At 30.6% G+C, this 15,959-nt stretch overlaps 2 protein-coding genes across 2 annotated transcripts; one reads left to right on the forward strand and one right to left on the reverse strand.

Annotated features, from left to right (window-relative positions):
* Positions 1–8,423: 8,423 nt before the first annotated feature.
* Positions 8,424–10,232, forward strand: LOC132924728 (general transcription factor II-I repeat domain-containing protein 2A-like). The gene has a single exon (XM_060989173.1). The coding sequence runs from the start codon at positions 8,424–8,426 to the stop codon at positions 10,230–10,232; it is 1,809 nt and encodes a 602-aa protein (XP_060845156.1).
* A 3,516-nt stretch (positions 10,233–13,748) lies between these two features.
* On the reverse strand, positions 13,749–14,792 carry LOC132924729 (uncharacterized). The gene is given in 3 exon segments (XM_060989174.1): positions 13,749–14,162; positions 14,164–14,288; positions 14,291–14,792. Coding segments are annotated over 3 exon segments (1,041 nt in total).
* Positions 14,793–15,959: the final 1,167 nt, after the last annotated feature.

The raw sequence follows: 15,959 nt of genomic DNA on the forward strand, positions 1-15,959 counted from the left end.
TGTTTACGGGAAAACCGTTGAGAGATAGGACGAAAGTTGTGAAACATAAAAGTGATCCCTATAACCAGCTTCATAAGTTGTATGCTTTTGATTTTTCGAAAAACCGTTATTAAGGATTTTTAAACGTCGTACTTAGGTCGAACGATTTTTGAAAAACCAAATTTTGAAATAACGAGTTTTTGGAAAAATGAAAAACTGATTCTGGTTTGGAATTACAAGTAGAATATTTTAACTTCTGTGATAAATTGTCGTTGGACGACCAAGTGACCTAGGAAACGCGAATGAAATTTGAAAATTTCAAAAAATGAAAATTCTCGTTTACGAAGTGTTTTACGGGAAAACCGTTGAGAGATAGGACGAAAGTTGTGAAACATAAAAGTGATCCCTATAACCAGCTTCATAAGTTGTATGCTTTTGATTTTTCGAAAAACCGTTATTAAGGATTTTTAAACGTCGTACTTAGGTCGAACGATTTTTGAAAACCCAAATTTTGAAATAACGAGTTTTTGGAAAAATGAAAAACTGATTCTGGTTTGGAATTACAAGTAGAATATTTTAACTTCTGTGATAAATTGTCGTTGGACGACCAAGTGACCTAGGAAACGCGAATGAAATTTGAAAATTTCGAAAAATGAAAATTCTCGTTTACGAAGTGTTTTACGGGAAAACCGTTGAGACATAGGACGAAAGTTGTGAAACATAAAAGTGATCCCCATAACCAGCTTCATAAGTTGTATTCTTTTGATTTTTCGAAAAACCGTTATTAAGGATTTTTAAACGTCGTACTTAGGTCGAACGATTTTTGAAAACCCAAATTTTGAAATAACGAGTTTTTGGAAAAATGAAAAACTGATTCTGGTTTGGAATTACAAGTAGTATATTTTAACTTCTGTGATAAATTGTCGTTGGACGACCAAGTGACCTAGGAAACGCGAATGAAATTTGAAAATTTCGAAAAATGAAAATTCTCGTTTACGAAGTGTTTTACGGGAAAACCGTTGAGAGATAGGACGAAAGTTGTGAAACATAAAAGTGATCCCTATAACCAGCTTCATAAGTTGTATGCTTTTGATTTTTCGAAAAACCGTTATTAAGGATTTTTAAACGTCGTACTTAGGTCGAACGAATTTTGAAAACCCAAATTTTGAAATAACGAGTTTTTGGAAAAATGAAAAACTGATTCTGGTTTGGAATTACAAGTAGAATATTTTAACTTCTGTGATAAATTGTCGTTGGACGACCAAGTGACCTAGGAAACGCGAATGAAATTTGAAAATTTCGAAAAATGAAAATTCTCGTTTACGAAGTGTTTTACGGGAAAACCGTTGAGACATAGGACGAAAGTTGTGAAACATAAAAGTGATCCCCATAACTAGCTTCATAAGTTGTATTCTTTTGATTTTTCGAAAAACCGTTATTAAGGATTTTTAAACGTCGTACTTAGGTCGAACGATTTTTGAAAACCCAAATTTTGAAATAACGAGTTTTTGGAAAAATGAAAAACTGATTCTGGTTTGGAATTACAAGTAGTATATTTTAACTTCTGTGATAAATTGTCGTTGGACGACCAGGTGACCTAGGAAACGCGAATGAAATTTGAAAATTTCGAAAAATGAAAATTCTCGTTTACGAAGTGTTTTACGGGAAAACCGTGAGAGATAGGACGAAAGTTGTGAGACATAAAAGTGATTCCCATAACCAGCTTCATAAGTTGTATGCTTTTGATTTTTCGAAAAACCGTTATTAAGGATTTTTAAACGTCGTACTTAGGTCGAACGATTTTTGAAAACCCGAAATTTGAAATAACGAGTTTTTGGAAAAATGAAAAACTGATCCTGGTTTGGCGCTACAAGTAGATCATTTTAACTTTTGTGATAAATTGTCGTTGGACGACCAGGTAACCTTGGAAACGCGAATGAAAATTGAAAATTTCGAAAAATGAAAATTCTCGTTTACGAAGTGTTTTACGGGAAAACCGTGAGAGATAGGACGAAAGTTGTGAGACATAAAAGTGATTCCCATAACCAGCTTCATAAGTTGTATGCTTTTGATTTTTCGAAAAACCGTTATTAAGGATTTTTAAACGTCGTACTTAGGTCGAACGATTTTTGAAAACCCGAAATTTGAAATAACGAGTTTTTGGAAAAATGAAAAACTGATCCTGGTTTGGCGCTACAAGTAGATCATTTTAACTTTTGTGATAAATTGTCGTTGGACGACCAGGTAACCTTGGAAACGCGAATGAAAATTGAAAATTTCGAAAAATGAAAATTCTCGTTTACGAAGTGTTTACGGGAAAACCGTTGAGAGATAGGACGAAAGTTGTGAAACATAAAAGTGATCCCTATAACCAGCTTCATAAGTTGTATGCTTTTGATTTTTCGAAAAACCGTTATTAAGGATTTTTAAACGTCGTACTTAGGTCGAACGATTTTTGAAAACCCAAATTTTGAAATAACGAGTTTTTGGAAAAATGAAAAACTGATTCTGGTTTGGAATTACAAGTAGAATATTTTAACTTCTGTGATAAATTGTCGTTGGACGACCAAGTGACCTAGGAAACGCGAATGAAATTTGAAAATTTCGAAAAATGAAAATTCTCGTTTACGAAGTGTTTTACGTGAAAACCGTTGAGACATAGGACGAAAGTTGTGAAACATAAAAGTGATCCCCATAACCAGCTTCATAAGTTGTATTCTTTTGATTTTTCGAAAAACCGTTATTAAGGATTTTTAAACGTCGTACTTAGGTCGAACGATTTTTGAAAACCCAAATTTTGAAATAACGAGTTTTTGGAAAAATGAAAAACTGATTCTGGTTTGGAATTACAAGTAGAATATTTTAACTTCTGTGATAAATTGTCGTTGGACGACCAAGTGACCTAGGAAACGCGAATGAAATTTGAAAATTTCGAAAAATGAAAATTCTCGTTTACGAAGTGTTTTACGTGAAAACCGTTGAGACATAGGACGAAAGTTGTGAAACATAAAAGTGATCCCCATAACCAGCTTCATAAGTTGTATTCTTTTGATTTTTCGAAAAACCGTTATTAAGGATTTTTAAACGTCGTACTTAGGTCGAACGATTTTTGAAAACCCAAAATTTGAAATAACGAGTTTTTGGAAAAATGAAAAACTGATCCTGGTTTGGCGCTACAAGTAGATCATTTTAACTTTTGTGATAAATTGTCGTTGGACGACCAGGTAACCTAGGAAACGTGAATGAAAATTGAAAATTTCGAAAAATGAAAATTCTCGTTTACGAAGTGTTTACGGGAAAACCGTTGAGAGATAGGACGAAAGTTGTGAAACATAAAAGTGATTCCCATAACCAGCTTCATAAGTTGTATGCTTTTGATTTTTCGAAAAAACGTTATTAAGGATTTTTAAACGTCGTACTTAGGTCGAACGATTTTTGAAAACCCGAAATTTGAAATAACGAGTTTTTGGAAAAATGAAAAACTGATCCTGGTTTGGCGCTACAAGTAGATCATTTTAACTTTTGTGATAAATTGTCGTTGGACGACCAGGTAACCTAGGAAACGTGAATGAAAATTGAAAATTTCGAAAAATGAAAATTCTCGTTTACGAAGTGTTTACGGGAAAACCGTTGAGAGATAGGACGAAAGTTGTGAAACATAAAAGTGATCCCTATAACCAGCTTCATAAGTTGTATGCTTTTGACTTTTCGAAAAACCGTTATTAAGGATTTTTAAACGTCGTACTTAGGTCGAACGATTTTTGAAAACCCAAATTTTGAAATAACGAGTTTTTGGAAAAATGAAAAACTGATTCTGGTTTGGCGCTACAAGTAGATCATTTTAACTTTTGTGATAAATTGTCGTTGGACGACCAGGTAACCTAGGAAACGTGAATGAAAATTGAAAATTTCGAAAAATGAAAATTCTCGTTTACGAAGTGTTTACGGGAAAACCGTTGAGAGATAGGACGAAAGTTGTGAAACATAAAAGTGATCCCTATAACCAGCTTCATAAGTTGTATGCTTTTGATTTTTCGAAAAACCGTTATTAAGGATTTTTAAACGTCGTACTTAGGTCGAACGATTTTTGAAAACCCAAATTTTGAAATAACGAGTTTTTGGAAAAATGAAAAACTGATTCTGGTTTGGAATTACAAGTAGAATATTTTAACTTCTGTGATAAATTGTCGTTGGACGACCAAGTGACCTAGGAAACGCGAATGAAATTTGAAAATTTCGAAAAATGAAAATTCTCGTTTACGAAGTGTTTTACGGGAAAACCGTTGAGACATAGGACGAAAGTTGTGAAACATAAAAGTGATCCCCATAACCAGCTTCATAAGTTGTATTCTTTTGATTTTTCGAAAAACCGTTATTAAGGATTTTTAAACGTCGTACTTAGGTCGAACGATTTTTGAGAACCCAAAATTTGAAATAACGATATTTTGGAAAAATGAAAAACTGATTCTGGTTTGGAATTACAAGTAGAACATTTTAACTTCTGTGATAAATAGTCGTTGGACGACCAGGTGACCTAGGAAACGCGAATGAAAATTGATAATTTCGAAAAATGAAAATTCTCGTTTACGAAGTGTTTTACGGGAAAACCGTGAGAGATAGGACGAAAGTTGTGAGACATAAAAGTGATTCCCATAACCAGCTTCATAAGTTGTATGCTTTTGATTTTTCGAAAAAACGTTATTAAGGATTTTTAAACGTCGTACTTAGGTCGAACGATTTTTGAAAACCCGAAATTTGAAATAACGAGTTTTTGGAAAAATGAAAAACTGATCCTGGTTTGGCGCTACAAGTAGATCATTTTAACTTTTGTGATAAATTGTCGTTGGACGACCAGGTAACCTAGGAAACGTGAATGAAAATTGAAAATTTCGAAAAATGAAAATTCTCGTTTACGAAGTGTTTACGGGAAAACCGTTGAGAGATAGGACGAAAGTTGTGAAACATAAAAGTGATCCCTATAACCAGCTTCATAAGTTGTATGCTTTTGATTTTTCGAAAAACCGTTATTAAGGATTTTTAAACGTCGTACTTAGGTCGAACGATTTTTGAAAACCCAAATTTTGAAATAACGAGTTTTTGGAAAAATGAAAAACTGATTCTGGTTTGGAATTACAAGTAGAACATTTTAACTTCTGTGATAAATTGTCGTTGGACGACCAGGTGACCTAGGAAACGCGAATGAAAATTGAAATTTTCGAAAAATGAAAATTCTCGTTTACGAAGTGTTTTACGGGAAAACCGTTAGAGATAGGACGAAAGTTGTACGACATAAAAGTGATCCCCATAACCAGCTTCATAAGTTGTATGCTTTTGATTTTTCGAAAAACCGTTATTAAGGATTTTTAAACGTCGTACTTAGGTCGAACGATTTTTGAAAACCCGAAATTTGAAATAACGAGTTTTTGGAAAAATGAAAAACTGATCCTGGTTTGGCGCTACAAGTAGATCATTTTAACTTTTGTGATAAATTGTCGTTGGACGACCAGGTGACCTAGGAAACGCGAATGAAAATTGAAAATTTCGAAAAATGAAAATTCTCGTTTACGAAGTGTTTTACGGGAAAACCGTTGAGAGATAGGACGAAAGTTGTGACACATAAAAGTGATCCCCATAACCAGCTTCATAAGTTGTAAGCTTTTGATTTTTCGAAAAACCGTTATTAAGGATTTTTAAACGTCGTACTTAGGTCGAACGATTTTTGAAAACCCGAAATTTGAAATAACGAGTTTTTGGAAAAATGAAAAACTGATCCTGGTTTGGCGCTACAAGTGGATCATTTTAACTTTTGTGATAAATTGTCGTTGGACGACCAGGTAACCTAGGAAACGCGAATGAAAATTGAAAATTTCGAAAAATGAAAATTCTCGTTTACGAAGTGTTTACGGGAAAACCGTTGAGAGATAGGACGAAAGTTGTGACACATAAACGTGATCCCTATAACCAGCTTCATAAGTTGTATGCTTTTGATTTTTCGAAAAACCGTTATTAAGGATTTTTAAACGTCGTACTTAGGTCGAACGATTTTTGAAAACCCAAAATTTGAAATAACGAGTTTTTGGAAAAATGAAAAACTGATTCTGGTTTGGAATTACATGTAGAACATTTTAACTTCTGTGATAATTTGTCGTTGGACGACCAGGTGACCTAGGAAACGCGAATGAAAATTGAAAATTTCGAAAAATGAAAATTCTCGTTTACGAAGTGTTTTACGGGAAAACCATTGAGAGATAGGACGAAAGTTGTGAGACATTAAAGTGATCCCCATAACCAACTTCATAAGTTGTATGCTTTTGATTTTTCGAAACACCGTTATTAAGGATTTTTAAACGTCGTACTTAGGTCGAAAGATTTTTGAAAACCCGAAATTTGAAATAACGAGTTTTTGGAAAAATGAAAAACTGATTCTGGTTTGGAATTACAAGTAGAACATTTTAACTTCTGTGATAATTTGTCGTTGAACGACCAGGTGACCTAGGAAACGCGAATGAAAATTGAAAATTTCGAAAAATGAAAATTCTCGTTTACGAAGTGTTTTACGGGAAAACCGTGAGAGATAGGACGAAAGTTGTGAGACATAAAAGTGATCCATTAAAATGAAAATAAAGCATACAACTTATGAAGCTGGTTATGGGGATCACTTTTATGTGTCACAACTTTCGTCCTATCTCTCAACGGTTTTCCCGTAAAACACTTCGTAAACGAGAATTTTCATTTTTCGAAATTTTCAGTTTTCATTCGCGTTTCCTAGGTCACCTGGTCGTCCAACGACAATTTATCACAGATGTTAAAATGTTCTACTTGTAGCTCCAAACCAGGATCAGTTTTTCATTTTTCCAAAAACTCGTTATTTCAAATTTTGGGTTTTCAAAAATCGTTTGACCTAAGTACGACGTTTAAAAATCCTTAATAACGGTTTTTCGAAAAATCAAAAACATACAACTTATGAAGCTGGTTATGGGGATCACGTCATTACTGTCCTTGGACTAAAGGACTTTGGTCTTTTTTATGTGAAAAAGTACCAAAAAATATGACATGGAAGACATGGAATCATATTATAATATTTTAAAAATAACTAAAGTCTTTTTAAAAGCAGACGGGAAACCTAAAACCTCAGGATATTTCAAATGGATGAATGTTGTAAAACCTCTTTATGAACAAATGAAAATTGAAGAAAAACAATTAAACGAGGAAATATTAAAAATTAATAACGCAAAAATTAAAACTCCAAATTCCCGATTAAATTTAAAACAATTTGATAACTTTTTATTTAGTTCAAGCGCTAAACGAAGAAACGTTATTGGTGATTCGAACATAAGAAATGCTTCATTTGATTTTTCTTCTCCTACGAATAGTTCTAAAATTACAGAACCTCCAACAGGTCAGCTATTTAAATTTAGTTTATCGCCAACTACTAAGAAAGGTTCTGGTTTATATAAAGATGTAATACCTCAAACACAATTAGTGTACTATGATGATCCGAATGAATTAGTTACTAGATTTAATCTTATAACATCATCTCAAATTGCTGGTAATACTGGTGTAAATAATGAAATCATATCTATTTTAGAAGAATTACGTGAAAGGAATATAATAGTATAATGTCTACATTAGAGTGTATAGCTAATGAGCTACATCGACCTGCAAGAAAAATATTTCCTAAACGTAGTGTAATAACATGATTTAAGGATGATCTTTGGCAAGCTGATTTAATGGACATGCAATCTCATTCCAATCAAAATCTTGGTTTTAAATACATTTTAGTTGTTATAGAATCTATAAGGCCCGCGATGCTATTAACTGTGGCCCACGTAAGGTTTTACGGAAATCATATATTTTCTTTAAATGCTACCATTGTAAAAAAAGATATTATAAAAGAAAAATACAAAATGCATAATAAAAATATTTATAGGTATATACGAATATATATACTTATAGGTATAAAATATAATATACAAAAACAGTTTAATAATTATTAATTATATTAAAATATTATAACGAACAACTGTTTTGCAAAGATTACGGCATCCAACTGATCCAACTAGTTTTGACTGATAACAATTGTTTTGTTTTGACTGACGGAATAGAGCAAGTTCTATCAGTGATTATATAAAACGATATAAAAACAATTATATAATCGAATAAATTCAAGTTCGAAAAACATTATATAATCTGTGGTTCTATTTCAATAACACACGATTAGTCATGACTAGAATTTACTTAAGACCAAAAGTGTTTTGTGTTGACTATTACTTATCAGTGTGCGGGTTTTATATGTGTTCTATTTTTAATTAGTCATAATAAACTGTCAATTGTCCGTCGCGTCGTCAGCCGCTACGCGCCAGTGTGCTTTGACGTGTTGTTTGTTACGTATCTTAGTTAATTAGTTCATTCTTTGTCTTGATTCCTTAAACTTCAATACAATTATGAGTGTAAAACGTAAAATTGACATTGAGAACAGGAGTTATAAAGAAAGTTGGGAAAGTGATTACTTGATTGCTAACAATAATGGAAAGTTGCAGTGTTTAGTGTGCATGAATATTGTTTCTGTGCCTAAAGAATATAATGTGAGAAGACACTACACAACAATGCAAGAAAAGAAGTATGCTACGTATACAAATGAAAGTCGGCGTGCGTTAGTTGCAGATTTGAAGAAAAAGCTTAAACAGCAAACTGGTATGTTTAGTAAAATATTGCGATCTCAAACGCATTCTTTGCATGCATCTTATGCCGTGTCGCTTGAGCTGGCAAAGGCAAAAAAACCTTTCACTGATGCCAATTTAATTAAAAAATGTGCCGTTGAAATGGCCAAAGCTTTTGAAGATTCCAAAATGGCGGAGAAATTTGAATCAGTGCAACTTTCACATCAAACCATACAAAGAAGGGTTGTTGCTATGGGTGAGCAAGTAGAAAACTCTATGCTTAGCCTGGTTAAAAAAAGTTCGTATTTCTCACTTTGTCTGGATGAAAGCACTGATCAATCAGATGTTAGTCAGCTGTTGATATTCGTGCGCACTACTTTTGAAGATTTTACTAGTAAAGAGGAGCTATTTGATATTTGTCCTCTTTATGGAACAACAAAAGGAAAAGACGTCTATGAGGCTCTGAAGAAAACAGTTGACAGAATTGGAGGCTTTAATAAATGTTCAGCCATAGCAACAGACGGGGCCCCATCAATGACTGGTAAAAAAACTGGATTAGTGGGTCTGCTTCGAGAGAATGGTGTTACTTGTCCGACAATACATTGTATTATACATCAGGGAGCTTTATGTGGAAAATCAGTCAAGCAGGATCAAGTTTTTCAGACCGTGATTAAAATTATAAATATGATTAGAGGTGGAAATCGATCCCTTTTACACAGGCAACTTAGGCAGTTTTTAGTGGACACAGAGGCTGAGTATGGAGACTTGCTAATGTACAACCATGTAAGGTGGCTGAGTGCAGGAAAGTGCATGGAACGATTTTTTGCCATAAGAAAGGAAATCCCTCCATTTCTTAATAAATACGTTTCATCCGATACAACTGAACTGGAAGAGAAGTTTCAGGATCCAGAATTCTTAAGACAGTTAGCTTTTATAACAGATCTGACTAATCACCTTAACAGTTTAAACTTGAGTCTTCAAGGAAGAAACCAGACGGTTTCAGATTTGGTCGGAATAATAAACGGATTCCGGAATAAGCTAAACGTGTTTAAACATGCTTTGGAAAAGAACAACCTAACACACTTCCCTAGCTGCCTGAAACTAGCAGAAGAACCCAACAGTGAGAAAAATATTGACTTTTCATGCTGCAGTTCACAAATTCAACAAGTTATTAATGAATTCAATACACGATTTAAAGATATTGAAAGTCTCAAAAACAGTGTACTGCTTTATAATAATCCTCTTGGAGCATCCATTGAAGATCAATCACCTGACTTACAACTTGAGTTATGTGACCTTCAAGCTGACATGTTCCTAATCACCAGACAAGAAAAGGGACCTGAATTTTTTAAATTGCTGTCTAAGGAGAAATTCCCAAACCTGCGAGATTTTGGACTGAAAATGACATCAATGTTCGGAAGCACATTTATATGTGAAAGTGCCTTTTCCTACATGAAATACATTAAAAACCCCAACAGAAGCAACCTTACCGATTCTTCCTTACGTCATCTCATGAGACTGTCTACAACTGAACTGGCAGTGGACATTTCTTCATTGGTGGATGAAGCCGACCGACCACAGTCTTCACATTAGATATATTTTCATTATTATTACAATGTTTGTCTTAGTTCTTTAAAAAACTACCTCTACATTTTCTGTAAGTATAAAAAATTTAGATGTTGAGCAATAAAAGAAATAATACTACTTTTTTGTTTTAATTATTTTTATACCTCTCATTATTTTGTTGTTACTTTAACAAAATTAGTGTATGGCCCGCAACCAGATCACAGGTTTAAGTTTTGGCCCTTGAGGCCTTGCAAGTTGGACACCCCTGTTATAGATACATACACAAAATATGTATGGGTAGAATCATTGAAAAATAAAACAGGAAAAGAATGTACAAAAGGTATGTTTAATATATTAAAACAAGTTAATCCAAAATTATTACAAACAGATAATAGTACAGAATTTTATAATAATCAATTTCAAGATTTAATGAAAAAATATAAAATTAAACATTACAGTTCGTATAGCGTTATCAAGTGTTCAATTGGTGAACGTGTTAAACGAACACTTAAAAATAATATATATATAAACATTTTACTGCAACAGGTACATGGAATTGGTATAATACAATAACAAAAATTATTTATAATTATAATCATACAAAACATAGAACAATTAAGTGTACACCGTATGAAGCTTGAATGAATACAAGTAAAATTAAATCAAATGTACAAATAGATAATAAAACATTTTATAAACCAAAACTTAAAATTAATGATAAAGTAAGAATATCAAAATACAAACATATATTTAGTAAAGGATATACACCGAATTGGACAACGGAAATTTTTACAATAACAAAAGTTTTACATACAAACCCGATAACTTATCAACTAATATAATTCTAGGAGGTTTTTATGAACAAGAAATTAAATTAACTGATTTCCCGAACACCTTTTTAATTGAGCGTATTATAAAAAAAGATTAAATGCTTGTTAAATGGATGGGTTTCGATTCAAGTCATAATTCGTGGATATCGTCAGCAGATATTTTAAAATAAAGATTTTTTTAATGTATGTAATTTATTTATTTATTTATTATTATTATTATTTTTTAATTTTATAATGTCCATACGCTAGTGTCTTAATCCCATCATTCATTATATAACGTTTATCATCGTTAGCACTTAATACAAGTTTATTCATTGTTTTAGAATGGACGATATGTTTATTCGATTGAATAAAATTCATGTTTCTACATGTTTGTTTATCATCAACATTTTTATGGTTTATATATGCATTTAATATTTCTTTATAATGTCTAAATTGCATATGTTTTTCAATTACATATTTTTTCACACCTTTAGATTTTTTTACCTCAATGTCGTCCACAGTTCTGTAAGCGTATAATTTCGGTCTTAATGAAACAAATTCTTTTAAAATTTTTCCTCCCATTTCATCTTTGAAATAACCAGGCTGATTTTTATAAATTTCACTAAAACAATAATGATCGATAAGATAATTTGATGTATCAAAAAACGGTGATAAATCATATCTTATATCATTAAAAAAATTGTGTGTTCGAATAGCATATACCATAGAATCTGTATCCGAGTATAAAGAATTTATTTTGTTACCATATTTTTTTTTCATTACATTATAATGAAAATCATACATAAATGTTTTTGAAACATCTAAAATTGCGAATCCTACATAAATTGCTTTATCAAATTTAATAGTTTCCTTATGTTGATGAATAGCCATAAGATTTTCAGAGTATATAGTTCTATCTTTAAAGTTAGTTTTCATCATTAATTTACTTGCTTTTCTAGTTGACGAAACCAACTTTAAAGAAATTTTAGCACGCACATTTTCCATACATTTACCAAAAACACTATTAATTAATAACTTCCAAAAATTTTTTTCAAAGTTGTTTTTAGCTTTTACTCTCATATTTGTACAGAGTTCAATATATGGGGCCATCCATTTACTCTGTGAAAATCGGATAGCTCGATGAATTTTTTTTAATTTAAGTCCATTAGCAATTGCTTGTTTTAAATTTTTATAGTGTATAATATAATTTTTTTTCGGTGATAACGTAGTAATTAATTTTTTAACTTTTGAATTTGGAGGACATTCGTTTAAAGGTAAAAATGGAAAATCATTATGTTTTTTATGTAAATATTTAGGGTATATAACCAACTTTTGAATCGTTTGTAATTTTTGTAACATCTATATCCAAGTCATCAACCCATTCAAAATCTTTAAAAGGTAGTTCAGTTAACATCGACTTTCCATATAAATTCACGCAATCGAGATACGTTAACCATGTAATTGGTTTATTCGGATTATAGTTCAAACCTTTAATGTTTGGTATGTTTGCTTTAGCATATCTTTTAGTTGATTGAGTTATTCCACCTCGGATCGAATTTTCGAAATACAAAAGCATGTTTAAGTCTTTAAATCTTTCTAATTTAACCTTAATATATTTAAGCATACAATCAAAGCAAATTCTGGAGCAGTCATATAATGAGCAGGATCTAGTTTAAGAGTAGATAAACATAAATCTCTAAAATTTTCAAATACATCCGTTAATATACTTACATCAGTTTTCAAGTAAAGGTCGCTATATTCACCCAAAGTTTTTAAATCAAAAACTCTCCATATTTTTTTAGCATGAGAATAATCATCATCATTAATTTCTTCATCTTTTAAAGAGTTATAAAATACAGATTTCGGAGGCAAACGAGTTTCATTTAATTTACTCCAACTATCAATATATTCATAAGGAAAAACCCCTTTTCGTGTGACTAAATCTAATTTTTTATTAGAAAATATTTTTAGAGTTTCTCTAAACCTTGATTTATCTTCAGACAAATTTTCTGCAAGTTCGCTTAATGAGGAGGCCATAAAACGGAATGTGTCAACAAACTTTATACTAAATCTGGGAGCAATTTCTTTGCTAAAGGATATATATTTTTCTGATGAATTCGGAATAACATGGATATCATTATTATCACAACCAAGTTCTCGAATTATAAAGTGATTATCGTAGGATAAGTTATGAAAAAAAATTGGAACAAATGATGGATTAGTTATTACAAAATTACATTTAAGACAAAGGCATTGTCTATATTTACCAGTAAAATGACAGTGATCTCTAACCTTTAATAAATTATTTTTTTTAAAAGATAATAAACATTTTTCATAAACCTCCGCTCTCTGAAATTGTTTTTCTTCCTTTTCAGTCAATGTAGTCATTGGTATATTAATTTCATATACATCATTTATCTTTTTTCCAATATCGATCATATTTTCCATAAACTTTTTTGCTGCATCTTTACCTCTATACATTATTATCTTTGTTGGAATTTTAAATTGATGCAATAGCTTTTCTGTTTTACTGTCATAGTCAACTTTTACATAAAACGCATAATTCATAATTTCATGTAAATGAGTAATATGGGTTTTAGAAACCTTAGATTTTTTACTACTTTTATTCAACTCTATAGTCTGTTTAGGGTTTAAAATACATTCAAAGTCAGCATAAATAACAAACGGTATTCTATTGGTTTTTTTATAACTTTTAAAATATATGAATTCATCATCTTTTTCCTTCTTCAAACATTATTGGTCTTCCTAATTCATTCTTATCACACATTTGCTTATGTTTAATCAATCCTTCTTCACCCCAAAGTTTACTTTTACACGGTTTATTCCCGAAAGTTGTAAAACATCTCTTACAAATAATTAACTTAGAACAATTTTTAGTTTTCTGACTTCTAATAAATCTTGAGAAATCTTTAATATAACAATAATGTGATGTTTTATCGTTATTGTATAAAAATAGATCAAAATGATTTTTTCTTTCTATTTTACTTATACATAAAGGAAAAATATTACGTTTATTATTTAAACTATAAATATTAACTGAAACATTGTTTAGACGTTCAAATTTTTTTATTTGTTTTATTGGTGTCGGAAAATCAATACATTTAAAATTGAATCCACTTTTTTTTTTCTAGAATATTGAAATACGTTTGGTTAAACCGTGATTTATTCGAACGTTTATCATATTTGCTAAGTATAGAATATTTAAAACAATATTCATCTTTATTTCTAACATTTATAATGGCTTTTTTTTTTTTATAAACATAGGTAAATCAATATATGAACTTCCTTTCAAAGGGTTTACTAAATTAATTCTTAATTGTAACCCATCTATTGATACAAGTGACCAACCTGAACCTTTTGCAATAAATTCTGATTCCTCAGTTAATATTTTATTAAACATTCTGTTCAATAAAATAGTAAAATCAGATGAACTACATGCTAAAATGTTTGAAGTTTTAAAAGCCATATCCTGAATATCATGGGTTACTGGACGTTCGTAAACAGTGTCAACATGTATATTAAATTTTATCGATGTATTTAGACATGATTTTTTCAACTTAGAAATTAGCTTATCTGAAATATAACTAAAAAATGATTTATAGTCTGTATATTTCTTGCTGTTCTTGATGATGAAATTTTTTGAACATTTTTTAAATCTCTCGATTTCAATCAGTCCGGTTCCCGACGTATTCATACGCTGATATTTTGTGATTACTTTTCTTTTCATAGTAAGGCTATAATAAAAAAAAAACATTTTTTTTTTCTCTTTAAATATATATGAATATTTTATTTTTATTAAATAAAAAAAATCATTGAGTAAAATAAATAATATCTAATGTTTCAAGTAATATAAATTTAATTAATAAAATCAATAGGTTCTGTTAGTGCTTTCATGTCGCGTAACAATACATAAAATTTATTGCATAGGTTATGAGTTGAATTATCTCTTTCAAAACTTGTATACGAATAAAGGGCATAATAATTTTTCACAAGCTGTTGTGTTTCCTTTAATTTTTTTATTCTTTCTTTTAAATTTTTTTTCTTTTTCTGTGTCAAATGAGTATGTTTTTGCTAAAAATTTTTCATGTTTTAACATTTTAATGTCTCTTTTAATTAAAATTAGCGCAGTTTTTTTTTCTCTCTGATCTAGTATTTCTTGTTTTTCGTTGTTATCTATTTCATTTTTTAGTCTTTTGATTTCGTTTTTGATATGATCAAATAATGGATGTGCATAATCCATTTCTAAATCCATTTTTTCTATAAAAAAATATTTTTTTGTATTATCATATATTTTATCTAAAAAAATATGAAAACTTTTTTTTTAAATATATTTTACCAAACCAACTATTGACTCGAATAAAACTTAGTTTTTAAATAGTTTCATATGTTATTCCACATTTCCACACCGTTGTAGCCACCGAATTATCGGATTCGGGTCGGTTATAAATGTTAACGAATCGTCTAAGCGACACACAAAACGAGTGTAATGTGGAACTATAAAAGTCACTGGCAGTGTTGAGTCATATCTAGATAAATTTATCTAGATAAATTATCTAGATGAAAATTAAGTATCTTCATCTTATCTAGATGAAAAAATAAATTAGTATCTAATTGGTATCTAAGATTTAAATTATGAAAATCTACATAAATATCTAGATCTTGTGTAATGCATGTGTATTTTTTTCAATAATTGTTTACTCATTTAGCCATTTTACATAAAATATTATGATATTATTATCTACAAGAGTACAAAATAATAATAACATTTGGGTGCTGTTTACTTGTAATAATTTTATTCTATCGTGTTACCATAGTAATTTTTAGATTACAATATTGAATGTTCGATAAGACGAAAACGAATTAAAAATAGCAATAATGTACCCACCCGCCAAACGACCGACCATAACGGTTGTTTATCAAT

The sequence above is a fragment of the Rhopalosiphum padi genome, chromosome 3, assembly GCF_020882245.1.
Source record: "Rhopalosiphum padi isolate XX-2018 chromosome 3, ASM2088224v1, whole genome shotgun sequence".
Lineage (NCBI taxonomy): Eukaryota > Metazoa > Arthropoda > Insecta > Hemiptera > Aphididae > Rhopalosiphum > Rhopalosiphum padi.

Excerpts from the sequence above, each read along its gene's own strand:
- LOC132924728 (XM_060989173.1), top strand. The coding sequence starts at position 8,424 with ATGAGTGTAAAACGTAAAATTGACATTGAGAACAGGAGTTATAAAGAA.